Source organism: Siphateles boraxobius, unplaced genomic scaffold (assembly GCF_051911475.1).
Source record: "Siphateles boraxobius isolate OS27281-9 unplaced genomic scaffold, OSU_SipBor_1 33, whole genome shotgun sequence".
Classification (NCBI taxonomy): domain Eukaryota; kingdom Metazoa; phylum Chordata; class Actinopteri; order Cypriniformes; family Leuciscidae; genus Siphateles; species Siphateles boraxobius.
The window spans coordinates 10,428,215-10,455,161 of NW_027508953.1; the positions used below are offsets into that span (position 1 = coordinate 10,428,215).

General features: G+C 36.4%; 3 protein-coding genes across 3 annotated transcripts; all 3 read right to left on the minus strand.

Annotated features, from left to right (window-relative positions):
• Positions 1-1,285: 1,285 nt before the first annotated feature.
• hoxa9a (homeobox A9a) lies at positions 1,286-3,436 on the minus strand. The gene is made up of 2 exons (XM_077195621.1): positions 2,595-3,436; positions 1,286-2,281 (listed from the first exon to the last, which is right to left on the minus strand). Exons 1-2 carry the CDS (start codon positions 3,106-3,108, stop codon positions 2,043-2,045), a joined length of 753 nt encoding a protein of 250 aa, XP_077051736.1. The 5' UTR covers positions 3,109-3,436; the 3' UTR covers positions 1,286-2,042.
• An 8,188-nt stretch (positions 3,437-11,624) lies between these two features.
• On the minus strand, positions 11,625-16,809 carry hoxa11a (homeobox A11a). The gene is made up of 2 exons (XM_077195475.1): positions 13,254-16,809; positions 11,625-12,585 (listed from the first exon to the last, which is right to left on the minus strand). The coding sequence occupies exons 1-2, from the start codon at positions 13,873-13,875 to the stop codon at positions 12,356-12,358; spliced, it is 852 nt and encodes a 283-aa protein (XP_077051590.1). The 5' UTR covers positions 13,876-16,809; the 3' UTR covers positions 11,625-12,355.
• Positions 16,810-20,767: 3,958 nt separating this feature from the next.
• On the minus strand, positions 20,768-22,433 carry hoxa13a (homeobox A13a). The gene is made up of 2 exons (XM_077195622.1): positions 21,697-22,433; positions 20,768-21,527 (listed from the first exon to the last, which is right to left on the minus strand). Exons 1-2 carry the CDS (start codon positions 22,379-22,381, stop codon positions 21,280-21,282), a joined length of 933 nt encoding a protein of 310 aa, XP_077051737.1. The 5' UTR covers positions 22,382-22,433; the 3' UTR covers positions 20,768-21,279.
• Positions 22,434-26,947: the final 4,514 nt, after the last annotated feature.

The following is a 26,947-nucleotide window of genomic DNA, read 5'->3' on the forward strand; positions in this document are numbered from 1 at the left end:
TATAATTTTCATAATTTTCATTTTATTATTGAGTAGCCATACTGTTTTTGAAACTTCTTTCTGCAGAATTTTCCACTGACGCCTCCATTTTACCATATAGGTCTACACAAAGGGTGCCGTATAGGGTAAACTGCAATAAGAGACCAATAAAACTAGATTATTTCCGCTGGCTTTTTGTGGACGAAGTCGAGTCTCCCTGAAAGCGGAGGGTAACTGAAGAAAATAACAGCACCTCTCCGAATGGGTGTCGGGCCTCTGGAAACGGTCTAATTGTGTCTGGACGGCCATAAAGCCATTGAAAACGGAATGCCAATGTCTGTTGCCGCGTCTGCGATTCATTGCCTTGTCTCCATGAGGATGCCTTTGAAGTCAAAGTCTATATAGCCTATATCTGTGCCACTTATTGGCTTCCTCCAGGGCAGGCTATAGGCCGTAGCCTACATATTCATATTTATATTTTAAGGTTTATATATGTTTAAACAGACAGAATCTAAAATAACACCCCGAACACCGTATCATCAATCACCTCATAATGGAGGTTCTGTTCTTTTAATTCCACAGATTCATGCACAAATGGTGCGTTGTTCACTTAGCCCAGCTGTCGAGTCTCATAATATCTCTGTTGTGTTGCGTTCTCTCGCCTCACAGCGCTTTGCACACCATAAACGGTTATAGCAGTAATTGTCTTTTATGGCAGCATGCAGCTAACAACCTCATCTGCCAGGCCGGTCTGCAGACTGCTCTCCCCGACTACAAACTCGCCTCAGAATGCATTCCACAAGAGCTGATGGCAGGTTTGGGTAAAATATAGGCCAAAATTAGCGTATAAGACTTTAAGGTTTGAACACTTTTCTACTTCTACATCTTATTATTATTATTATTATTATTATTATTATTGTTGTTTACATATCGTTTTTCTTTTTCAAAAACAGCTGCTCCCACTAGGCTTTAAAAAAATCATCTTTCTCAATGAATCCTTTGTTTACACAGCATCAATTAAAGTAAAACAATAAACCAACAGCAATAAAAATAAAACAATTTCAATAATTATACAAAAAATAAATCTAATAGGCACAGACCTATATTTCCCTTCCCTTGATGCAAGTCTGAAAAGGAAAAGCACAAGAAAATCTACCAAAAATTACACAGTTAAACTTTACATGTATAGCCTAACCAGCCTGTTCTAACGGAATGGGTTGGCCTAACAGCCATTTATTACACCGTTACATTACAACTTAATTGTTATTTAAAAATGTCACGAGGAATACAAAATAAGGGAGACTTGTTTGGAGATATGAATTTCTTTTATTATTCAATAAATAAAATCACAAATGACATCTGAGAAAATAGGTAAACAGTAAAAAACAAAACAAAACAAAAACAAAACAATGACGGTCAACAGACCATGAGGTATTTTTAAAGTTGCCTACAGTGCTTTTATATCTACAGATCAGTATCTAATTTTACTTGTTCCCTGAAGTTCGCAGACTTCGCCCATTACACATCGTGTGATATGGCATGACAATTTTGGTCGATTCAAAACAAATAGGTAGTGAAGTGACTAGTGGTAATGTCATATAAAAAAAAGATCTAAGGTCACATGATCTCAAGTGTATAACCTTTACATTAAATTGGCCCAATATTTCTAGTCAAATTATAGGAGAAGTTACAGAACAAAAGAAAATGTTAATTGGCGGTCTGAAATCACACCTACAATCGAAGAGGAATAGCACATATAGCTCCGACATATTTATTAATTCCTAATAAAATAGGTCTAAATTAAATACAGATTGTTCAAGGCTGCATCAGCGAACGTTTGAAAAATGGATTTGTGCCGTATTCATTAAAATGGATCCACATATCTGACAAACAGCCTATAACTCAATAAAACAACATGATCCCAGCATGCTTTAAGTCAAATATGGTTTGTTTGAAAATGTTATTTCTTTTGTTTGAAAAGAATGACACCTAATATGAAATCCCACGACAATAATTTCAGTAAAAGGATGTATAATCTCACATCCTCACATACACGAAGTGCTTCATTCGTCCTTCGTTCCATCTCTTTTAAATTTTTTCATCTTCATCCTGCGGTTTTGGAACCAAATTTTGACCTGTCTCTCCGTGAGGTTCAGTAGACGGGCGACCTCGTACCGCCGGTCGCGCGTGAGGTAAGTGTTAAATAAAAATTCTTTCTCCAGCTCGAGGATCTGGTCCTTAGTATAAGGGCAGCGTTTTTTACGCGTTGAGCTCGCTTGAAGCCAGTTGGACACAGGGTTGTCTGGGGAAAGGTATAGAGGCATATGGGAAGGAGGGTTTCGAAATCATAAGCGAGTAGTAAATAGTTTTTACACAATACCCTATCTAAAATCCAGACGACGGCATAGCCTAAATCACAGTTACTCAAACATAGCCTAGGCCTATGTCTCAGCCTCGTAACAGTCACGTCTAAAAGAATGTAAAATATTTCGCTGTCAAAAATATTACAGCAGTTAACTACGAAAATCGTGTTAAATAGGCTACATAAGAAAGGTGCATTTAATATACGTTTAATATCATTGTAGCCTACTATCGCACCATCTGGTCAGCCTTACCTGGATGAGCGCCCGGTTTCTCCTCGATATCGCTTCCCTTCTCAGCAGTCCGGCCAGATACTTTCTCTGTGTCGGAACATCCTCCGTTAATGAAGCCTCCGGGAGGGAGTACAGCATGTGAACTGGCCTCTGTGCCGTCCTCATTCGTTCTATTTGTATCGGGTTTGGTATGATAGTGATGATGTACCGTCGGGAGCTCAGTGAAAGGCAGCCCACATGCAGAGTCCAAAAGCCAAGACTGCACATAATCCCCAGCTACTGGAGGCTGTGTAAGAGGCTGATACACTGACGGTACACCATTGGAGAAATGCGTTGGGTTGTGGCCCCAACCTGAGGCACCATAAACGGCTTGCTTTGCCGGGAATGTGCAGGGACCGATCTCTGTATGATCTGTGGGTAAAACGGAGGGCCTGTGCTGAATGAGCCCTGAACCTGAAGGAAAGCGAGTCTCCTCGTTGTCCGGCATAACAAGAGAGTCAATATAGTATCCTGTCAAAGCTCCAGATGTCGACATGGCAGACACGCACTCTCATGCATACACACACATAAAAACATTCACACACGCACACACACACATACAGTAACACGCTCACAAAATAAAAATCTGTGAAAATGGAGAGGCAACGTCCCCCTCGCAAAGCCCCAGTCAGCTAATAAGTTGAGAGCAAACTGCCATTTGATTGGGTGAGGTACACACGTGACCATTGGGACAGCACTATAAAAAAAATCAGTGGAATTTCTGAAAAAAGAAAGGAGAAAAAAAGGAAAAAATATTGGATTGGTTCCAATTATACTATTATTTACCTGTATAAACCATAATCGAATAAGGTTTACAAAGAATATACAAAAAATTATTTTCTTTCTTCAGACAAAAGCCATGGGCAAGAGACATTGCCAGAAATGTACTATGTAATCAAACTGACACTATGCTGTTATTTTTATAGTATAAGTATTAATATTAATAAAAGCTCTTTTTTATTTTTCATGGTCCTTAGATTTTTTTGTCAGTTTGAATGTTACAGCCATTTTGACTTCATTGTCTATTCGATTGAGTTGTTTGTTAATATATAGGCCTAGTTAATATAATGCATATAATATAACTGTCAAATTTAAATTTTCCACATTCATCATCTTTATGGATTTAATACCTTGTTTGAGACATGTAAGGCTTCTGTTTGGCTACAAGGTGCATTCTGAGTTTTTTTTTCCTGTTTCAGTTTGTTTCAGTTTGTTACAGAAGATTCTGGATTATCAATAAGAAGTTATCTCTTTTAGTCCACCATTACAGTATATTCTCATTCATACTGAACATTTTGGAACAATGTACTAAGAGTATATTTTGATGCATAAATGACACATTTCTTTAGATCGAAATATGCCAAAGCCTAAATGAACAGAATTAGCTGACCATATAGCTTCCCGTTAATTCAGGTCGGCGTGTATACATTACAATACATCATCCAATGTAACAATGTAACCATTTACTAACAACTGTAACCATTTTATTTTAACAATAGTGTAACTAATCCCTCTAAATTTATTTGGTCAGTTAAATAGTAATGGTAAAACTTTACAATGAGGTTTAATTTGTTAACATTAGTTAGCTATGCATTAACAATATAAACTAATGAAATATTATTACAGCACTTATTAACCTTTATTAATGTTGCTTAATAAAAAAGTTCATGTTCATATTAGTTCACAGTGCATTAACTAAAGTTAACAGATAAAACTTTCGATCTTAAAAATTTAGTAGTAAATGTTGAGATTAACATCATTAATACATGCTGTCCAATTATTCTTTATTGTTAGTTCATGTTAATCAATTAAACCTTATTGTAAATTGCAATAGTATTATAACGATGCTATATTATTATTATTGAAAATATAATAGGCTATTAGGTAATATTGTATAATATTTAAATAGTATTATTATAAATGCTGTCCAATTTTTGTTCATTGTTAGTTCATGTTAACCAATTAAACCTTATTGTAAATTGCAATAGTATTATATCGATGCTATATAATTATTAATATTATTGAAAATATAATAGGCTATTAGGTAATATTATATTATATAATATTTAAATAGTATTATTATAAATGTTGTTGTACGTTTTATTCGGCAAACATTGCCCATAAATAGATTATATTGTATACACGGTGTGCTTTAGATATAAATCATGGTAGCCTAAAAAAGAAAAACAGAATTACACGTTTAGTACTCGGCAAAAGCAAACAATAGTACACAAAACTTTTTTTCTTTTACTTTTTAATCAGCTGTATTTTCAACAACCATAAGTACAAATAAAGAAAGTCTAATGTGCATCGGCTCAGTATATGAGCCTCATACAGAAGGCCTAATGACAATGCAGACAAAGGCTATATCAAAAACAAATTATATATATATATATATATATATATATGTGTGTGTGTGTGTGTGTGTGTGTGTGTGTGTGTGTGTGTGTGTGTGTGTGTGTGTGTGTGTGTGTGTGTGTGTGTGTGTGTGTGTGTGTGTGATATTGATATAGGCTATATTATATTATATTATATTATATTATATTATATTATAGGCTATTATATTATAGGCTATTATAATTATATTATACAATTAAAAATAAATGTTCACATTGCTTATTGGTCCACCGGTGATTACCAGAAGAGTATTCAGAAGGGTATTCAGAGGCATTTTACAGCAGGACACACCACTACTTTTCAAAAAAAAAAGAAGAGAGAGAAAAAGAGACGGAAACAGCATGGCCCTTTGAAGCCGTAAACTGCGATAGGGTGTTTGTTAACACGACCGAGTTTTACCATATAGGCGATTGTACTGTACTGGAGTGCCACCATAAAGTCAATCTTGTCTTTTGTGTTCAGCCACTTATACGGCACTAGGCGGAAGCCAGGAAGGCAATTTCTTTAGCTCAGTGGAACGCCACCGAGGTCGCTGTTGCTTACAGCAGACGTAATCGATTACGGTGTATTGGACGTAACCGAGGCCTTGTCAAGTCTGTCTACTCTGAGTTCGACAAATCAGTGTCTGCCATCAGCCCGGTTCACTAGCAGAGCGAAAAAAAGAAGAAAAAAAATCTCATGGCGATTATGTTCAAAAGGAGGTTGCATTTTGCACAATTCAAAAAGCAAGGCTGTAAAATGTATAGGCTACTGATCATTTAAATTCTTTGGGTCTTTTTCGATATCCGCTAAAAATATATCGTAGGTTACTGACGAATGAAACTGGGGCAATTAAGACAGTTCCGTGTTGTAGGGTTCAATTATATAATCCCAACAACATGAAACTACCTAAACCACTCGACAGTCTGGTTTAAATCTTCAGAAAGAAAAGAAAGAAAAAAAACTAAACAAATCTCCGGTATTGTCTTTGATTTAATCTTTACAAACACCTATCAAACAACATGCATTTTCCGTAACAGCCAAGACTAGTAATGTCAGAACAGCACCTTACCTGTGTTAACTTGAAAAAAATGACCAAAAAATGGACTGTTTTCCAACGCCTGAAATCCGAACGTCTTTATTCCTGCCTCTATCCAGTCTCTACTGAGGGTTTAGTCACTCAGAAAAGTGACAAGCCTCATAAAGTAGCCAGCAATAAAACGCCACAAAAGCGTACTAAACTTGCATAGACGTTGTCTATACATGTTGTGGCCGGTCGCTAAAGTAGCTTATGTTTAAATACATTTCCGCCGGTGAGAACGGGAAACGAAATTTATGACTTAAAAAATCTAGAACGTTCTAGAATGTTGAAAATCCTATATGTTCTCAAAAAAGAAACTCAACAAATGTCAAGTAAACACAAAGGCAAAATATATAGCTACACTTTCTGCAACATTGTAGCCTATTCAAGCACACTATCCAAAGTCAGATTTTTTTCTTCCTTTTTCGTCGAGGGTTTAAGTCGTTCTTAATTAATTTCATAATTCGTCGTTCAACGACCTTGGTATTTTCAAGATAGATAGATAGCCAAGTAACCTATAGGCTAGCCAATGATAGGCCTATAGTAATTTGTAAGCTATAGGCTACAAAAATAAAGTGCCTGTGCGGGCACGGTTTTTTTACATAGCTAGGCCTATGATTCTTTAAAAATGCATAGCCTTCCATTACAATTAAATTCAAAATAGACACACTAATACATTAATTTAAATATAATCTATAATCTTCAATTAGGCCCTATATTTTTTTCTTTTTCACAATGCTGAGTGCTGACTATGCATATTGCAAGAACAAAGAGAAATCGTTTACATTCCTTGCTTTGAACAACATGATTATAATCCTCGAAAATCAGAAAAAATCTCGAAGAAAAAGCAGATGCAGAAAACAAGTAGCCTAAAAATGTGTCGCTGGACTTCAGGTCATGGTGAAAACTCATGGCCGTGCTAGAGTTCGCGGGTCTTTTGTCTTTTCGCGGGATATATGGCGGTTCTAGGGAACAATTTTGACTTGCCTATCAGTCAGGTGCACACTGCAGCCAATTTATAGGCGGCGCTCCTGAGTCAAACATACCCTATAGAGTGTAGAGGAACCTCTTCTCCAGCTGTAAGGTTTGTTGTTTAGTACAAGGACAGCTCTTCTTCCGGGAAGTCTTCTGTTAGCCAGTTTGTTGAACACTCCATGTTTCCTATGAGATATAGAATTTGTAAAGTAGCTAGCTGACAGCAGAATGGGGAAGTATTTGTTTCATGGTCAACATAATAAATGTGAGTGTTGTTTTCAAAATTAAACACAAAGTAACAATATTTTAGATCACGATTTTTAGAAGGCTATAGAGTGTATATACTAACTAATATCAATGATCTTCAGTATTGGCCTGGATTGATAACATGAAAACAGTTGATCTTTATTTCTGTAGGCCTATACATTTTTGATAGAATAGTTTTAACCAGAAGTGACATTCTTTTTAAATATTTTATTTTATTTCATTTTATATTATTTTGTTTTATTTTAGTAATTCATCAGCCAATAGTATACGAAATGATTTAAAACCGTACTCTTTTCAACACAGTTTAGTAGGCTTTAGTAGGTATCTAAACATTTTTTCTTGAGACATGCAGATATAGCATTCACCTAAGATATTTACCTTAAACTACATTTCTGGAAATATATTTGGCCTAGCATACTTTTAATTAAATTAATTCATTTATATTCTGCACCAGATTTGGAGAGCAGACCAATAACAAACCAATTACCTTACCTTTGTCACATTACACCTAACAATATCAAGTATCAAGTTCTCTAGGCTTGGCATATTTCCCAAACGTGCTTTGTTTCTTGTGCTTTGTCCTCGTCGTTTTCATCGGTCGTTCTGACAACACTATTATCATCTCCATCTTTTCCCTTGATAATACTATAAGCAGCCATAGTAGCAAGGCCTAGAGACAAGATTCGACGTCTGATTTGGCCTATCTGATTCCTGCAAGATTCCATGATACAGTTATCGGATGTATAAATCCGACGCCCTCCCGTGAACCATAATCCACTCACTCACTGTGGCTGGCTGCTTCTTTAGTGCACTTCCGCTACTCGAACAACATGCCCGTCTTCTTTGATGTCCTGAGGACAGAAGTAAAAATCTATTCACGATGCGACACGAGCTTCTCCAAACCACATCGCCATAGTGGTCACAGTTGGAAAGCCCCATTTGTTCAGTTTTGTTGGTTTATAAAATAATCCTCCAAGTCAGATGCTAAACTCCAGCTGCTGATGCTGATAAACCTGCCAGGTTCAGTCCGCTTATTAATTAAGAAATCCAAATGACGCTCACGCCCTGCTAACTGGACAAGCCATTACCGGAAAGTGTTAGGAGATGAGAAAGGATGGGCGTCATTTAGGTTATAGGACAAACTGGATGTAAAAAGGTGCCCTCGTTCAATTCAGTGCGCACATTTCAACCAGTGGAAGCCTAGAAACACAAAGCCACACCCCTTCCATGACTTCGTCACCTGTCTGTGGTGTAGCAGCAACTTTTTGACTGCAGAGAAGACCATGTGGGACGGCTAGATTCTCGAAGTAGAGCTAAAACGTGTGTGTCGAATTGCGGGTTGCCACAAACTTTTTTCACCCCTTTTTGTTTGAAGAAATACACAACGCTTAAAAATGCTGGGTTGTTTCAACAGATGTTTGGGTCAAATATGGACAAACCCTATTGGGTTTAAAATTACAATGTAAAAAATGTAAACGAACGGTTGTGTTTCTCCACAATAGAACCAAACGTGGATTAAAACAACCCAGCATTTTTTAGAGTGCCTACCAAACAGCTTTTTTAAGATGAACGATAATTTTAGAGATTGTTTTAAAACGATATGTTGGCCTAGCCAACTCGAAATCGAGAGTCAGTTTACCATCAGCGTGCGTGTTACTCACAATTAAATAAATGTCGATTCTTTAATTAATATTACGTAGGCCTATTTGTAGAATTATGTGTGGGGCAGACTTTCTGGTGCACATGTAGGTACAATGTACCGTCATCAAACTTGGCCAGAATAGGCCTGTTATTAATTTTCCTTAAAACATCCACATCCACAATAAAATAAAACAAACAAAACAATAACAACACAATGTTTCTTGGTTTGCAAAACCCACGCAGTCCGATATGATACTGCACTCTAAAATTACATTTTTAAGTCAACGTTTTGGTTTGTCCATATTTGACCCAAAATTGGGTTAAAACAACCCATCATTTTTTAGAGTGTGACGTTGACACTGCCTTGTTAAAATTCAAGTTTAAAAATAAAAGTGAAAAGGGGATTTATAGTTTAAAGACAATCATATATCCCACCATAGGACCATTTATCTCTCTTTCGATATTTTAAGTGGATTTTAAAATAAGGGCGATATAACCCTTAACCTTTATTAAGTAAATGCAAAAATGTAACTGGATATTAAACTAACTAATATTATTTTGCTTTTCTATCGTGTACATTCTTCCTTCACTTATTTTCTATTATGCTCTGTAAACCTTTATTTTGGGGATAGGGCTAAATAACATTTTATTCCTATTCTTCTTCTTCTTATTATTATTATTATTATTATTATGGTTGTATAGTGTTTGCCTTAAGTACAGACAATATTTAATACACCATCCTAAGACAATAATCTCTGGAAATTTGTCTTAGGTGTCATGGTTAGATTCTTGCAGTCTATGGAAAAAAAATACTAGGTCTAATAACAAAGTACAAGGCTTAGTTTGGGGACTACACAAACTTTTAAGCATTACTATTTCAGTCCTCATCAAAATAACAACAGCTGACCAATACATTCTTTACTCTTTGTCGATCTAAATATTATCTTTGATATGTATTTTAGTTATAGGCCTAGATACCAAAGTTCAAAAGTCAGATAAACTCAGCCCTTTTGCACGTTTCTTTATTTCCAAGATCGAGTTCGCTGTAAGAGAAACCCAAGAACAAAAATCTCTCATTTTATTGCTATCAGCGGAAGCATTTATTTTGCACAAGAGACAAATAGTCCACACGCACTGTAACACTACCCATTCGCCTGATCTCTCCTTTTCATGTTGTTACTGAATCCCTCTTGCGGAAAGTCGCGATAATGTATCACAGTTACAAACACCATTTATAATGTAATTTGTCAACCGAAGAGAAAAAAAAAGAAATGTGCAGACAGCATACTCACTGTTAGCTATATTCTCCAGTTAATGTCCAATGATCGCTGAAAGCTCGAATGAAAATGTACGTCATTTCTGAGGCCACAATAAATCCTTGATTACAGCTGGCAATAAATCACCTTAACCATTTTTGTAAAACATTGATCCAATAATTTTGCCTAAAATATATAAGCGAAAACACATATCTTTTGTATCCTTAATGGATTTCTTAAACGATGGAGCATAGTTAATTTGCCCTAAACCTTTTGATTCAGTGGTAAAAGTGAAATGTTAATTCCCTCATATTTTACACTATCATATTCAATATAATAAGAACAGTAGACGTTTATGCGTGTTCTGGATCCAGACAGTTAAAGTTGTGGACTGTTTTAGTAACTTGCTGAATTTAAGGGAGTTCGGTTGGAACACCTGCAAAGATCTCAAAAGATCTTGAGTTTGCAGTCGATGATCCACGGCCATGACATTGATCTCACGAGTGCCTCCCAATGGAGGCCGTTTGAACATGCTCATGATGGGGCAGTTATTATTGCAAGTAAATATTGACAGAAAAACACATTTTCAAAAAAAAAAAGGAAATAAAGCAGAAAAAACAGCACAACGCGCCTAAAAAAAGAAAAGAAAAAAGTGTTAAATGAATACAACAGATAGAAACCACACAAGCACTTCGTATCCCGGCCCTCAATATCTTCTTGCCTCTGTCCCCTTGGAATCGTGGCTAATAACCTTGGTTCTCAGACAGTTTATGGCACCACACTGCAATTGCCCAAATGCTCCAGACACAGACAGCTTTTATGGTCGTGTTGCTGAAGCAACAAGGAGGATGTCCCCGTAATTAGGCGGATATACCTCAGCGCCTCAAAGGATGCGCCGGCCAGGCCAAGTCGCTCTGCAGCAAGCAACCATAAAGCTCAGTCTTTCTCTCCCCCTCTTATACTTCTTTCTTTCTCCTTCCCTCTGACTTAGTTTATTGCTCGTAGGCTGCCATATATGAACGGCCATAAACATTCAGATGATAACTGCAAATACTGTAACCACAGTGCTATTGTTAAACTGTCAATTGCTTTATCCCATGGTCCGAGAGAGTTCTTGAGAAAAAGGAGAAACAACAACAACAATAAACAACAACAACAAAAAACATTGTTCTTCATGAATGCACATAATGCGCATGTTTATGCTCATGCAAAATTTTTCCTATATACAATTATAAGAAAACGGTGTACTACAAATATACTTTGTAACTCTTTGGTTATTTAATTTAGGAAATATATGTTAAACATATGATTTTCTGGATTACAATCGGCCTAACCTTATTTTAACCCCGTGACACTCAATGTACATGGCGTAGAACATGGGCAAATAAGTTTCTTGTGAGGACAGTTATGTAAAGATGACCTTATTCGAGTCCGGAAATGTTGTTTATGACAAGGATGAGATTGAGCGAGTTTGCATTTTCCGTGCGAGCTTATTGTCTCTTTGTTCAGAGTTTGCACCAAGTGAAAACTTTGAATATAATGAGTACATAGTTGGTTGTAATGAGTTTAAATTTACAATCCCGAGACGGCATGTAGAAGAAAGTGTTATTGCTTAAAGTGTTCACTAACAACGATGGTGGAAATTCCATTTGCTAGCAAATCAAAAAAATAATTCGAAAATTGGGTGGTCTGCTTCTAGCACTTTTTCTTCTATGTGGTCACACCAAAGTAATTAGGCCAACTTGTACAACATTCCTCCACAGAAATTAACACGCCATATGAATGGCCTGTCAAAAGTCTTTCCTTGTTTAGACCCATATATTTCAGCCATTTGCACTCAATCTTCGCGTGTCCATCATAAATGCAAGAGGAGAAGAAGCCTACTTGTTTAGTGTGTATCACGAGCTTATAATTACATAATTTCTGTTCACCACAAAATTGTATACGTTTATTTATTACGAGCATGAAACAATCCGTACTTAAATTATGTGAATTTAAATGTCATAGGCCTATATGCTCTCTGTAATTGTATACAAGTGAATGGTGCCTTGTCACGAACTTGAAGTTAACCGCTGAGAGTCTATATAACGTCTCGTATGTGATCTCATTATGGCAGCTGTGGTATATTATCTGTTGATATTTCCTTGTTAGAGCAGTGGGTTGGTGTAGTACTGTAACCGGTCCCGATTTAGTTTCTTTTCCTTCATGCGCCGGTTCTGGAACCATATTTTTACTTGGCGATCGGTGAGGTTAAGCATCCGTGAGAGCTGAAGTCGTTTCTCTTTGTTGATGTATACGCTGAAGAAGAATTCCCTCTCGAGCTCCCGAATTTGAAATTTAGTGTAGGGACATCTCTTCTTGCGTACCCTGGGTCCACCTAAGAACAAAGAAGAAAAAAGTGATTGCTCTAAGTTTAGATAATGAAAGATAAGAATAGCTTATATAAAATATTGCTTATTGAGGTTATTAATGTAAAATATATGCTAAACGAATATATTATTTATTATTACATAGGCTAAATTACATTCTATTATTCATATATCCTATGACCATTATTAATAGGCTAATAATATTAGTAACGGTTGTCAGCGTTATTATTAAATACGAAAACAAGCAAAAAAAATTCTATCAAAAGCGTTGTAAAATTATATATATATATATATATATATATATATATATATATATATATATATATATATATATTAGCATATTCTTATTTTTTGAACCAGTGGAAAAAACATGCATGAATTACCAGAGACATACGAAGCTTGCTCTAAATGTTCCAAGCATTCCTGTGAAATCACTGCGGCCACTTAAACGCATTTTACAGTTCAAGTTAAAATTGCGCTTGCTTTGAGTCTTTTCATGGCCAATTTCAATTCCAAACACGTGATTCTCACAGTTTATAAGTAGCCTAGGTTTTGTTGGGAAAATCTCAGGCCCTCTATAAACCTTATACGCTTATAAAACAGCATATAAAAATTTAACAGGAGCGGCAAGATTGCAAACTTTCTCGCATGACAGTCTCGCTGAGCTCATACTTACTGCTCGCACCGCTAGTCTTTTCCTCATTGTTTCCGGAAGAAGATTCGGGACTACTGGTCTCCTGTCGCTCCTTTCCTTCGGAGTCCTGCTCCGGCGCGGGCGCTTGCGTTGGCTGTTTGCTTGAGTGCGTTTTATCCCTCGCTGCAAAGTCACTGTTCGCTACACTGTCCGAGCCGCCGTAAGCGTTGTCGAAAAATTGGTCAAATGCTTGAGGAAGCACCCCGTTTCTTCCAACACTGCCGTAGAAATTGTGCGCGGATGTCGAGTTCGATGTAGAGTGATAATACGCAGATGCATTATTTTTGGGGAACATTTCACCAACAGTCGTTGCCGCTGGTAAACAATCCCTGTGTACAATGTCCTCCGATGGATAACACTGAGCCAGTGGACCCCGGTGAGGCCATTTACCGGACGCGTCAATAGCATAGTCACGGAATGTAACCTCCCTGACATGCTGTACCTGAGGCAGGTTAGAAGAGTAAGAGTAGGTGACGGGACGAGAAGACTGACTTTGAGATAGAAAAGAGGGCAACGTGGAGAAATCAGCACCCGGAACGTAATAAGTGCAGCTGGGCAGATACATGTTGGAGCCAACGGAAACCCTTTCGTCAAAATCCATCATTGTACCCGCGCAGCGTCTAGCTTGGGCTTGCGAGACCTATACGCAACGCCCACAACATGCTCTCATGTGCGCGTGCCTCTTACCCGAGTTGTAGGGGTATAGAGAGGCAGAAATGTTGAGACGTAAGATGACGTGGAAAATTCATCTCTGTCCAGTCCAACTGAAGCCAGGGTCACGTGATCTGGAAAAGAAATTGATAGATCCTCACTCACTGTTTGTATATTGACGAGAAAGCTATCCGTTTCAACTGAAGTATGTAGCCTATTTGTAGCATAATGTCTTTGCGAAAACTAGTTTGTGAGGATTAAAAAAAATCTCTGTTGAGGCGGCGGAACACATATAATCAGGATTGTTCAATTGAGAGGGATGTTTGAATATATTTTAAACTGGAAAATAGACTTTATGATGTATTACTGTTTTCTTTATGAAATTCTAAAAAAATAATTAAGCTATAAAGTATTCCCAGAATAGGCTACTGTATATTCTTATGAGTTTATAAGTCAGGAAAACATTGTTTGTGACTGCGAGCGACCAATGCCATTATAGGCTACCACAAACGGCATCAAAACGAAGAAAAGCAAACAAGTCTTTTTATACAAAGGCTGTTGAGAAAAGTGTATGGTTTCTGTAATCCAGAAATCATATAGGCCTAAAACAAAACATTTAGAAATATATTACTATACCTTACAGTCTTTCAATCATATTTCTTATTTTGTTTTCATTATGTTATTGGACACAACAAATGCGAGAGGTGATAGCAGCATGACATTTAACAGTTAATGATTATGCATATAAATCTGAACACATGATTATTCGTAATAATTAGGCCTAGATCGTTAGCCTCTCTGTTCAGTTTTTGCATTAGGCCTACTCATTCCAATACCAATTAATGTATAAAGGACTAACGAACTACCTTCAGTTTATCAAAGTGCGTATCTATACCATGAATGTTATTTCTCGTGCCATGTATATGCCAAAAATGGTTTTTGCGTGCATATGACACGCACTTTATGGCGTGTAATACGCATGCACTCCCCACCCCTAATCCTAACCAAGGGGTTTTCAGTGCGTAGCATATGCAGGCAAAAAAACATTTTTGGCGTATAAATGGCACGAGAAATAAAATTCGTGGTATAGATACACACTTTCATGAGATTATGTTGGCCACTTTGTGCGTTAACGCGATATAGGCCTAAAGTTATGATATAGGCCTAGGTCTACTAAATAAATAAATGATACATAATTTAAACTTCAATTCAAGAATTTCCAAAGTATATATACCGGGAGCTTATTTTAGGCCAAACAAAATTCTGGCTACTAGGCTATCTCAAATTTCACAACCTTGTTATTGTTTTTTAAATATCATGTGTGTGACATTTTGTTTTGTTAGCTCTTCTAGAAAAGTTTTTTTTTCATTATTTTTTTTTAACTTGAAAGACCCGAAAAGTTTAACCGCCGGTAAAGGCCTCGCTTTTCCACAACGCATTACCCTTAATCCCATACGTGCCTCCGAGGAACGCAGCGGGAGGTGAGAAACATGAGCCTCGTTTAGTGCAACGTTTATAATGTTTGCACGGTGTGATTGTCTGGCATTTTAAAATATTCTGATTATACGATTATATTACCACAAGTAATAGGTTCTTAACGACAAAGAGCAGAATGACACACTTACAAAATCGGTGGCCCCGAGACCAGATGCTCCGCCTCTTCGTCAACTCATGACAAATTCCGCGCTGTGTGCTTTAAGGCTCCCAGCATTTGGGACCTAGTGCAACGGAAACCTGCGATGGGCAAGCAGATATTTTGATGCATTTTGTACGATCTACCTATATAGTGCGACCCCCTGTACATCTATTTTTTTTATTATTATTAATTATTTTTTTACACAACAGAACTATGCTGCTCAGCCAAGATGAATGGGTATCACTGACGCATATCTCAGCTAAAGACAACAATTTCTCTGTAGGCTACTCCAAAAAAAGTAAGTAACGACTCTATGGCGAAGCGCTACAGTTTAAGAGCAAGGTAAGATTAGTTTAGACAAAATAATAGCCTAATAACAGGAACATGGACTGAACTAATAAGAAGATATGATTAACAGGATATAATGCCACACGGACATTAATATCCAACAACATACAGGCCTATTTTTTTCTAAGAGATTGCAGGCTATCAACTTGATATTATATAAAGTTATGACATAATGTCATTCGGTTGTTCTTTTGGCTTTCTCTTCCCCAGTGTATCTAGCTTATGTCTAGTGCGGCCCGCACCCCCTCCCTCAGGGTCGACTTCAAGTTCGGGGAGGGGGACGGGCTACCGCCCACCGCGCAAGTCTGAAAAAGAGAATGAACAACAAACGCCACGCAAGCCACTCTATGCCCCGGATGGAGTTTCACAAATGTCGCTTTCACATAAGGGAACGACAGAAAGCAATATAACGTGACAAGTAGGGGAAAACAGGCACTTGAGGAAAAAAAGAGAGAACGAAACCACCCTATAAATTTAGGCTACAGTCTCTCTCTCACACAAATGCCACAAAGTAATTCATAACAGTAATATAATATGCCTAGCCTATATCACACGCAGCAACACGACGTTTTGAGAAACCGTAAAAAATTAAAAATCAATGTGAAGCTAAATAATATTTAATCTAATGAAAAAAAGAAAGAAAAAATCATGTTTTTGCAGCCAAACTGGATTTGGAACTGGATGGAGTGGCCGATCCCCATGAATATGACAAAACGACAAAACTTTGTCAGTTGTATTCTAGAAATCCCCATTAACCTCAGCGAAACATTGCAAGAGCAAGTCTATCACAAAATGCAGAAACAGCAGAACAGTTAATGAGCCCTTTACTTTTTTTTTTTTTTTTTTTTTTTGGGCATGTGGGCGAGAATTAATGGTCTGCAATTAGCTTTAAATTAGACTACAAATTAGCCTACTTATTTGTAAAATATTCCTATATATTAAAATGCATGGAGCATATTACGATAATTTCTACATTACCTTTTTTTAAAACAACAGTGTAATGTAGCCTACACAACAATTAACAACAATGATAATAAAATAAATCATTTTATTGTCGCCAAACAATTGCCAATAACGCTAAATAATGACATTTAGTGTCTCTTTACTTTGCTACATTCTGAGGATCAAACGAAGAAAAAAACCGAATACCCAGATGGAATTAATTCTAAAAGGTTTCGATTCTATTTGGAACTACGTTACAAAGACTTTTGAAATTGGCATGCAACATCCGCTACCCAAACATCCTAAAACTACAACGGATTTAATTTCACTGATTAGTAACTCTTGTGTTATCTACAAAGCGTAGATGATCTAGATAGATTATGCGTAATTTCAGGATAATGTGACCGCTTAAAACCTGTATCTTTGTATTTTTTGACACTTTTAAAAATATATTGTCAAAGAAAATTGTTTTGAAAGTGAATGACAATTCAGGGGCTGACTGAGGATGCAATAAATTCATGACTTAAACACATGCATGTAAATGTTTTAGGCATGAATAGGCTAACTATTTGTTGGTTAAAGCAAAAAACATTATATATATATATATATATATATATATATATATATATATATATATATATATATATATATATATATATATATATATATATATATATAGGCTATATTCAACATTATATAGGCTATATATATATATATATATATATATATATATATAGATATATATATATATATATATAGGCCTATATGATTTTCAAGTCTAAGAGTTTAAGAGTTTATATATTTTTTACATAATGTATTGATATTCAGCGATGTTGTTTTTAACTAGAATAAAAATCAAATAAATAACATTCATTTTACCTCAAGCGCATTTTAAGTTTTTTTTTTTCTGTGTTGTTTAATATAGCCTAGTGTTGGGATAATTTATGTTTGAATTTGGAGTTTATGATTTCTATTTATATCTCTACCATCTCCTTCACCATTAGAAGTGTTTTAAATACCTTATATCAATATCATTTGATCGAGTTGTGTTTCAAAAAGGGCCGCGATAAATAAGCATTCATCTAACAAATATATCTCTGTATCTGACAAAGACTTTGCGTCATGAAATTCTACATCAAACACATTGTCAAGAGAGTAGGCTACTAATATACAGTTATCAAATATAAATTAGACATAGGCCTATTTTTAATACAATGGATAGGCCTACACCAGACGCTTGAGATATTGTATGTGGCCTTGGCTTTCATTGTCTAGACGACCACCCCGAGCTTTAACCCCCTTCTAATGGCTCATAGATTGAAACCTGAGAAATACCCGCGCCATTTTACCAGTCATTCACAAATCTCTTATCTTTCTCACAACACATTTCGTCATTCTCTCCTAAAACATTCGGGTGTTTGTGCCGATTAGCTAAAAACAACATGCAATAGGCTACTATTTTAAATTAATAGCCTACTTCTTTGGTCAATTCTGTCTATATTTAAATTATCTGTAAGCTGTAAGTTTTTAGTTTCTTTGTTTTCTATCAATACGGACACGTAAACACGGACACGGGTTTTATAGAACAAATCACATTAAAATCATTAAAACAGGTTCGTTTTAGGACGTAGGCTACAATACATTCGATTTCGGACTGATCGTTCACTAACGGAGAACTAGCCTACAGAATCTTAAGAGAGAGAGAGAGTGAGAGAGAGAGAGAGAGAGAGAGAGAGAGAGAGAGAGAGAGAGAGAGAGAGAGAGAGAGAGAAGGAAATCCAGAGATAAAATTAACCCCCCCCCCCCCCCCCCCAAAAAAAAGATTTGCAGGTGCGGTTAGATTTTTGTTCTGTAGATGGCGCCAGAAACCAGATTTATTAGTGAGCAAAGGACTCGTGAGTGGTTCAAATGCATTTACTCTTTCAAGACTACGTGCGCACACTTACGACAGTACGTCAACACAACAGACCTACACACACAGACAGGCTGACGCAGAAAATGTAAACATCTTTTCATCACCAGCGTCAAGTCAGTTAGCCTACAATAAATAACCTAGAAACGTTGAAGCCTATATTTATTTGTTTACATGGCATAATAATAAAATAAAAACATAATAATAATAAAGTATTTTGGAAATTCATATGAAGGCCGTCGGGACAGATTAAGCTGCAAAATAAGGAAATTCTGATTGTCTAAAGTTACACTACACCAGGCTGTTATAATTTTTTTTTTTTTGAAACTTTGAAATTTACTTAGGCTATGTAGCCTAAATGTGCTAATCGCGTGTTTAATTAAGGTTTAAATATTTGTTATAATTATCCAATATTTTGGCCTATAGACTACCAATTTTGTCTGTGATAACGATTCAGCAGTCAGCCGAATTCAAAGTTTTCTTGAAAAATCTTGATAAATCTTGACCATCTTGATAAAAATTACTTCCTGATAAATTTAGTTGATCATAAGACACAACAAAGGATGGCTAAAATAAATCAGTTTAAAAACGCATTTTACATGCATGTCTGTTTGTGTGCGTCCTATTTGCCAAAGTAAAAAGAAAAAAAATGAAACCTGATCTAAAAATTACTCATGCCATGATTATAAATAAAGTACTACTACAAAAACTATTGTACTCAAAAGCTAAAAATGAAAAGCCATAACAACATAATTCCAGAGGATTCAGCTGCAGTCGTTCTATAAAACAAAATGTATTCCAAATTCTATACGTTTTCTACAATAAATCTATTTTTGAAAATTATTTAAAGATGTTGCTATAATTAAAAAATGTAAACTTAACATCACGTTCAATTAAATTACACTTTCTGCCTTGTAGCTATGTCATTAGAAATCAAGCCTGAGCAAATTTTCAGTTTTATCTTCATGTTGTCCTAAACTATAGGTTCGATGCACATTAAAACGCCAGAGGCTTGATAAACACGATATTCTTAGAATTTGTCCTCCTTGTCCGGCATGTGTAATTTGCACAAATTGACATTTATCTACAAGTCTTAATTTCTGTCTCAATTAATCAAATAGTCTGCAATTTAAATGTTCCATGTATACATATGGCAATCGTAGGCAACATGAAATTTTATTGACCGAGAAGCAATGAATATATTCAAGCGATCTCAAAATAAGATGGTAACACTTTATTATAATTTTGATACATTCGTTGAAAACAATATTGTCCCCGCGATAGCTCTTTTGTATAGGTCTATATATTTTAATTATTTTGAGTCCATAGCCTATATGTTTTTTGTTTGTTTTTATTTTATATAATTAACCAATTTGCATACGCTCTGTCTAAATTAACCTCCAAGTCAGTCAAACGTAAACTGAATGAGTAATACATTAATACATAACAGATCATTATGTGGGATTCAATTTGTACAAATGTGTTTAGCTTTTATTAATTTTGATAATTAAAATGACTAAGGCCGGCTGCTTCACTTACAAATGTACATCAGAAGATGGCGCAATTGCTCTATCATAGGGCTGAGGTACGCACCCACCCATTTTTACATAACTCAAGAGCAAACTCGCATCATTTCTTGTTACAGCCTACAGACAGAGGGGGAAAACATTCATAGTAGCCTATATTCACGCTGAAGACATACTTCTTTTACGTCTTTTACAGTCCATAAAGTTTTGGACACCATCCAACAGGTCAATTAGGTCTACTTGCTTGCATCAACCTTTGCATTTACAAAGATTCTTAGCGTGTTAAATGCAATTCAAGTTCAAATTTTGTATTTTTGCTACTTTAATGGTTCATTTTTTTCAAGTGGTTTGATGTTGCAATACAAGGGTATAAATTAATACGTCGCCATACATATTTTTCTTAAGAATGGTTTATTAGGACGGATTTTGCGCAACACGATACAACGACAAAACACACATAAGGTAGACTATCTTTAACACACACACACAGTAAGTTTATAGAGTATATTATTTTGGCACAAATAAGACCACAGATTGTACATGGACCTGATAAACTACAGGCTCCGTGCCTCATATTCTCCAGCATGATACGAAATTTCATGAACTTGAGATTTCAAGCAAAGTATCAATTATAATCGACAATGGGGGTGGTGAAAAAAAGTCGTACCAGACTGTAAAGAGTTACAGTATCACAATTTAAATATCCAAAGTATTTCTCTTCATTAGATATTTGGTGAGCAGTAAATAATCTCAACAAACAGACTTATCTTTTGGCCCTCTTTGTCCTGAGTTGGGAATATGGCCATACACCGTTTGCAGCGCAGACATGACGCACCGCGTCACTATTATCCCTGTCCGATCCAAAGTGATCACTTCAAAGCAGTAGTCCAAGGAAAACATGTATTCGTTAAAACGTCTATAATTTCATAGCTTTGAGTGTGTGTGGGCCATCACTGTTTACAACTGTTCGCTTGCATTTACACAGAGCAAATGCTAACTGCTGCTTTTTAATTTGTTGACGACTTTTTTCTCCTTTACCCTTCGGTTCTGGAACCAGATAGTGACCTGTCGTTCAGACAGGTTGGTCTGAGCGGATATCCGCCTGCGTTTGTCCTTGGTGATAAACTTGTTGGCGGCATACTCCCGTTCCAGCTCCTTAAGCTGCAGCTTGGTGTATGGAACACGTTTTTTCCTCCCGCGGCGGAAGGAGCTGACGTCTGCCCCTCCATGAGACACTGCCTCTGAAAAGAAAATTGCAATAAGAGTATTGAAATGTGTTTAAGGATGAATGCACAGCACTGTATGCTTTGTTATATATGCAATATTAACACACCGTTTTGATACGCTGGAGAAAAAAAAAATTAATACTGTATAAGACTTTTTCTTCCTTTTTTTTGACAATAGCTTTACCTGGTATAGAAGACTTCCAAACGTTTCCCGTCGGTGGCTGCTCTTTCGTGCAGTAGACCTGCCCGTTCCACCCACTGGCTGTGATAGCCCACGGTTGGTAACTCTCCATTGGTAATAAGGACTCATGCCGGGGCTCTGCAGGCCCGCTCACTGCCTGGACTACAGGCACATCCAGATAGCTCGGAACCGGCTGATACGGGCTCGAGGCGTAGCTCGAGTAGAAGGCAAACTCCTTGGCGCGCGAAGTGGTATAATCTTCGCCTGTAGAAGCGGACGTGTCCATGTATTTTTCCCCGTAAGACGAGGAAGAGACGGGGGATTGGGTGCATGGCTTTACACCTCCACCGCCCCCGTGGTGGTGGGACATTCGGCAAGGGTAGTATCCACCACCACCGAAATATCCGTATGTAATTGAAGCGCTGGCTGAACCCTGGACAGCTGAACATGGGCTGCATTGCTTACTAGGCTCACCCGCTCCAGCGGCAGCCACTTCGCTTGAGGGATAGGCAGCGCTGGGCGCAAGAGAGGCAGGGTGAGCCATCAAATTCCTGCACGGGCTCGGCGAAAAGTTACCTCCCGTGAACCCATCCATATTCTTGCCGGTGTCGTCCAAGCAGCCACCGTTATCATAGAGAAACATGACCGGGTCAATCCAGCGCGTGCGGAGAAGCAGTGACGTTGTCATAGCCCGTCGGACATTGAGACGTGTGGCTCTTTTTTGAGAAGCCCCGAGACTGAAAAAGAGGAGACAGTCGATTCCACGAGAGTCAAGCGACTCTCTGACGCACCCTGCGCACGTCCAGGATCACGCCTGGATTGGCTCAAAACTGGTCATGTGATATGTAAACTAGGACGATAATCACCTCAAGTGCTAACAATTAAACCGAGGGAAAATGCCGTGATGTGAGATGACTATTGTCAAAGGATTTTACCTGTTTAAAGATGTTAAAGAAGGTGAATGGATAGATAAACGTAAATGGTGAATACAGATGTGGTCTTTCGTGCGATTTCATCTCTGTATCCACTTTAATTGAACTACAACAAAAAGGTTCATTAGGTAGTACTGTTTTGATTTTTTAAAATAGTCACGCGAGCTCTGGCTTAAACAATGAACGAATATTGTGTAATTGTATAAGCGCACAAGATTCCAGTCAATTTGTTCCCATCCATTTGTGCATGGCCGCCATTTGTGAGCGGCTGCCAAAGTTCAGCCCTTGGTGGCCCTGCAATCAATTTGAAGATTCAGATTTCAACAGAACTGAATAAGATTTAAAAAATATATATGCACCGTGTTAACTAGTCAAAAAAGAGATTTAAAAAGTAGACCTACATAATTTTCCAAAAAAGTGTTAAATTCTTTTAAATCTTCGAATATTTTTTACATCCTAACAACAGGCTATACTCAAATAATATGATGCAATACAAGAGTGTGCTACAACAAGCCAGGTGTGCCCTTTAACGATTAACAACGGAATCTACAGGTTTTTTTTTTTTTTACAATAGGCTACTTAGAAAATTGGTTGCAAGTGATGGCAGTTAAAAAAAAAAATCCAATTTTTGAACGTGGCATGAAGTCCTGCTGCGACGGCTTCCGTTTTGTTTACAAGATGCGAGACAGAGAACACCCCCTGCATTCGACTGCGTTTTACGTGCGGAGCTGACGCGTCTGCAGGCCAAGGTCAAGTTGAAAGTTGTCGTTTGACCGCGACACTGTGCCTGTTGGCGTATTCAGACTTTGATGGCTAGTCTCAAAGCTTACAAAAGAGAAGAGTCGAATGGTGAGAAATCTTTGGTGAATAAGATACGTCACAGAAGCCGTCACAGAAGCCTGCCAAAGTGGCAGTCTCGCCTGCCACTTTGTATCACAAATGTTTGCGAATCTGTGGAGAATGAATATAGCCTAGCCTACAATTTAATACGAGTTTCTTTCGATTTTGATTTTGGAAGAAAACGAAGTAGCCTATTTAGGTAAGAAGGATGAAACGCGTCAAACGCATTCTTGATGAAAATGCATTCTTCAGAAATTTCGAAAAATAACCCTGTTAATTTGCAGTCCAGAGCGCGCGACATTTTCTTGAGTGTAATTCTACATATTTAAATTATTCTGATTTATAAAACAACACATCATGTTTTTTAAGTGTAATTAGGCTACTTCCTGATGTATAAACTAAGCTACTTTTTGTTTTCTTAGTAACTCGAACATTGAGAGTTTGATGGTAGAAAACCACACAATCGCATGATCCGAGACATTTTCTATGAGCTTTTTTCGCAGACAAAATAAGAATATAACTATTAAGTAACTATTAAGAATATACGATTATTATGATGAGTGCATATATAGCCTATATAAACATATTTTATTATTATATTACATATTTATAATTAGGCTACATATTTTATATGTTATTTCTTTATTTTCATGATTATTCCACATGCTCAACTAGAATGTATTAATATGACAATGCAAAGATTTAAAAGTGAACGCATCTGTTGTCTTTATCCGACGGCTTTTGAACCTCAACAACACTACAAAAGCCTGCAGAATACTCATTCAGACTTTTTGTCCAGAGAAACACACAGCACGGGCAACAGTATTATTATTATTATTATTATTATTATTATTATTATTATTATTATCATCATTTTTATTTGTAGTAGAAGTAGTAGTAGTACGACTATAGTAATAGCTAATAGTAGTATTTAAAACGAATATTTTCCTATGATTTCAGGCTAGTGAACTGAAAGTGATGCTTAAATATATATATATATATATATATATATATATATATATATATATATATATATATATATATATATATATATATATTAGAAAATTAGGTTAAATAATTCTGTGGAGTGTATTGCAGGGAAGCACTGTGCGTATAGCGCGTTGCGTGATCTGTGGGCAGCAAGACAGTGTTAAATAACAATAATGTAGGACACGTTTGTGATTCTAAGCTGCAACAAGAGTATGAGTAAGTATAGTTATCTTTAATATCACACAATGAATTATACTCCCACCACATGTTAGGGGATAGCCTATTTCTTGTTTAGTCAACAAAATAGATAACAACATCGAAAGGCTTATTTTCACTGCAAAACAAAAATAATATTTTAATAAAATATTTGTTTAACGTGCATTTTAACTTGTTTGCCTCGACGACTACTGCAAGGGGTATTTAAAAACAATAGGCGGAATGTTTTTATAATGATTATTACGAAATAACAGAGGTAGCCATGCACAAGCAACTTATTTAACCATACAAATATGGAAATAAGATTGTGGGTTTATCATCAATTGTACTGATAAAACTTTCAAAAAAGATAGAAGCCAAATTTTAATATTTAGCTGCATGAAGTCAAACGCGTTGAGAAGTAAAGTGCATTGCATAGCATTGGACATTGCTCAATCATCAAACATTATCGACAGTTTAACATTTCTTTTTGTGTATTAGGCTAACTTTTCAATAAAGATGAACACACAAAAATAATGTTAAATAATGGTTCATTGCATAAGGCAAAACTTTTATTTTCTCGATTAGAAAATCTAAAGAGAAAAGTAAAAGCCTTTACTTTTACATGATGTATCTCAGTTGCTTTGTTGCCCATGAATGAACAAATAGTGTTTTTAACGAATGCCTTAAACGAAATAATCGATTATGCACAACAAAAATTCATCCACAGTAAATGCTATATTTTTTCTGACTTATGAAAGAACGTGTTTTGACATCCGACAAATGTCGCGTTAATCGTTGTCGATGTCAGGCCCAAATTCAAGAAAGGCCTTAAAAATAAACCTGGTTGATAATTTCCAAATTGTGTAATATAATCAACACATATACATTGTTTATATTGCATTTATATGTCTTTTTTATATCAAATTTTGTAATAGGCTATAAACAATCTATTATGGCTACTCATATATCGGGTACTCCCCTCGCTCTCCTTTTTAACTCAGCTTTTAATTTCCTTCGAAGTTTTCAGATTAGAGACGACATTTCTGTAAAATTCGATTAGTCTGTATTTATCCACATGGATTATTTACACAAGACATTTAAAGGTCTAAACAAAATGAGCGTGTAAAGACAAATTCAAAGCATTTATCAAATAAAATGTTCATAACAAAAAGCGATACAAAATTCAGAGACAGTCGATGAACGTCTTAAAATAAATGTAACGCACATACAGGCCAGTGAGATTTCGGATTAATTTTGGACAGCCTCCCAGAGTAAATGATATTATGATAAATGGAAACCAATGTACACGTGTTTTGACATCCGTCTCTTCTGGTAAGCGTCCTTTAGTTGGCCACTCACTGGATCACTGATGTAGACTAGGGCGTTTTTTTTTTTGTTTTTTTTTTGAATATGTACTTTCGTCTGCTTTAAAAGTATTAAATTACTACATATTTGAAAGTGGGAAGGTGAAGTTGTAGTGGAGACTATTCTATGCGGGTCATCATGGCCAAGTTCAAGTTGGGCACTGTTGTTAAACTTCCAGCGGAAGTTTGGGAACTATGGGCGGACCTGGTTCAGTCAACGCGCGACAAGGCCTAAAATTCCCCTCTGATCTGCCTTCACACCAGAATTACAGAAACCGCAACATCTTATGAGTCCATTTTGTTATTTAATCCTATACTTAACATGACAAGGAAAGAGACTTGTCAAGAAGAAACCACGATAGACAGCAAGTTGAGTTCAGTGTTCCCATTCTACTAATAGATCGCTTAAACTGTTAATCAACCAAAGAAATGTAACACTGTTGCATGGGGCGAGTGATGGCATTTTAAGAGAAATAATTTGTCGTCTAATCAATAAAACACCGATAAGAGTTTAAATATTAGGCTACTGATTTATTACTTACTGGGACTAGACATGTGATGGTGCATCAGTTTCACACGCGTAGCTGAAAACGAAAGCGAACGGAAAAACACGGATCTGTTAAGTAAGCTTGGTGGCAATACAAAGTGGAATTGGGAATACACTACAAAAGTATAATGGTAAATATAAACTTGCTAAGATACGATTTCAACAGAGGAAACTGTGTTACAATTTAAATCGTTTGAAGGGAAAAATAGGAAGGAAAGATTCTTAATTTAAGAATGTGAGAATCATTATTAGCCTATTAGATAACTGGGGACAATTAGTTGTGATAAAATGCCAAAATATTGAACAGCAGCATAAAGTGTGTGAGGAATTTATGCAACCAATCCAAACAGGCCTAGCTTCAAACTCCATATAACTGACAATAA

Bases quoted from the DNA above. Each gene is read 5' to 3' on its own strand.
- hoxa9a (XM_077195621.1), bottom strand. From the start codon at position 3,108: ATGTCGACATCTGGAGCTTTGACAGGATACTATATTGACTCTCTTGTT. The intron at 2,282-2,594 runs GTAAGGCTGACC...ACCTTTCCCCAG, and splicing joins GAAACCGGGCGCTCATCCAG to ACAACCCTGTGTCCAACTGG.
- hoxa11a (XM_077195475.1), bottom strand. From the start codon at position 13,875: ATGATGGATTTTGACGAAAGGGTTTCCGTTGGCTCCAACATGTATCTG. The intron at 12,586-13,253 runs GTAAGTATGAGC...CTTTGTTCTTAG, and splicing joins AAAGACTAGCGGTGCGAGCA to GTGGACCCAGGGTACGCAAG.
- hoxa13a (XM_077195622.1), bottom strand. From the start codon at position 22,381: ATGACAACGTCACTGCTTCTCCGCACGCGCTGGATTGACCCGGTCATG. The intron at 21,528-21,696 runs GTAAAGCTATTG...TTTTCTTTTCAG, and splicing joins TTGGAAGTCTTCTATACCAG to AGGCAGTGTCTCATGGAGGG.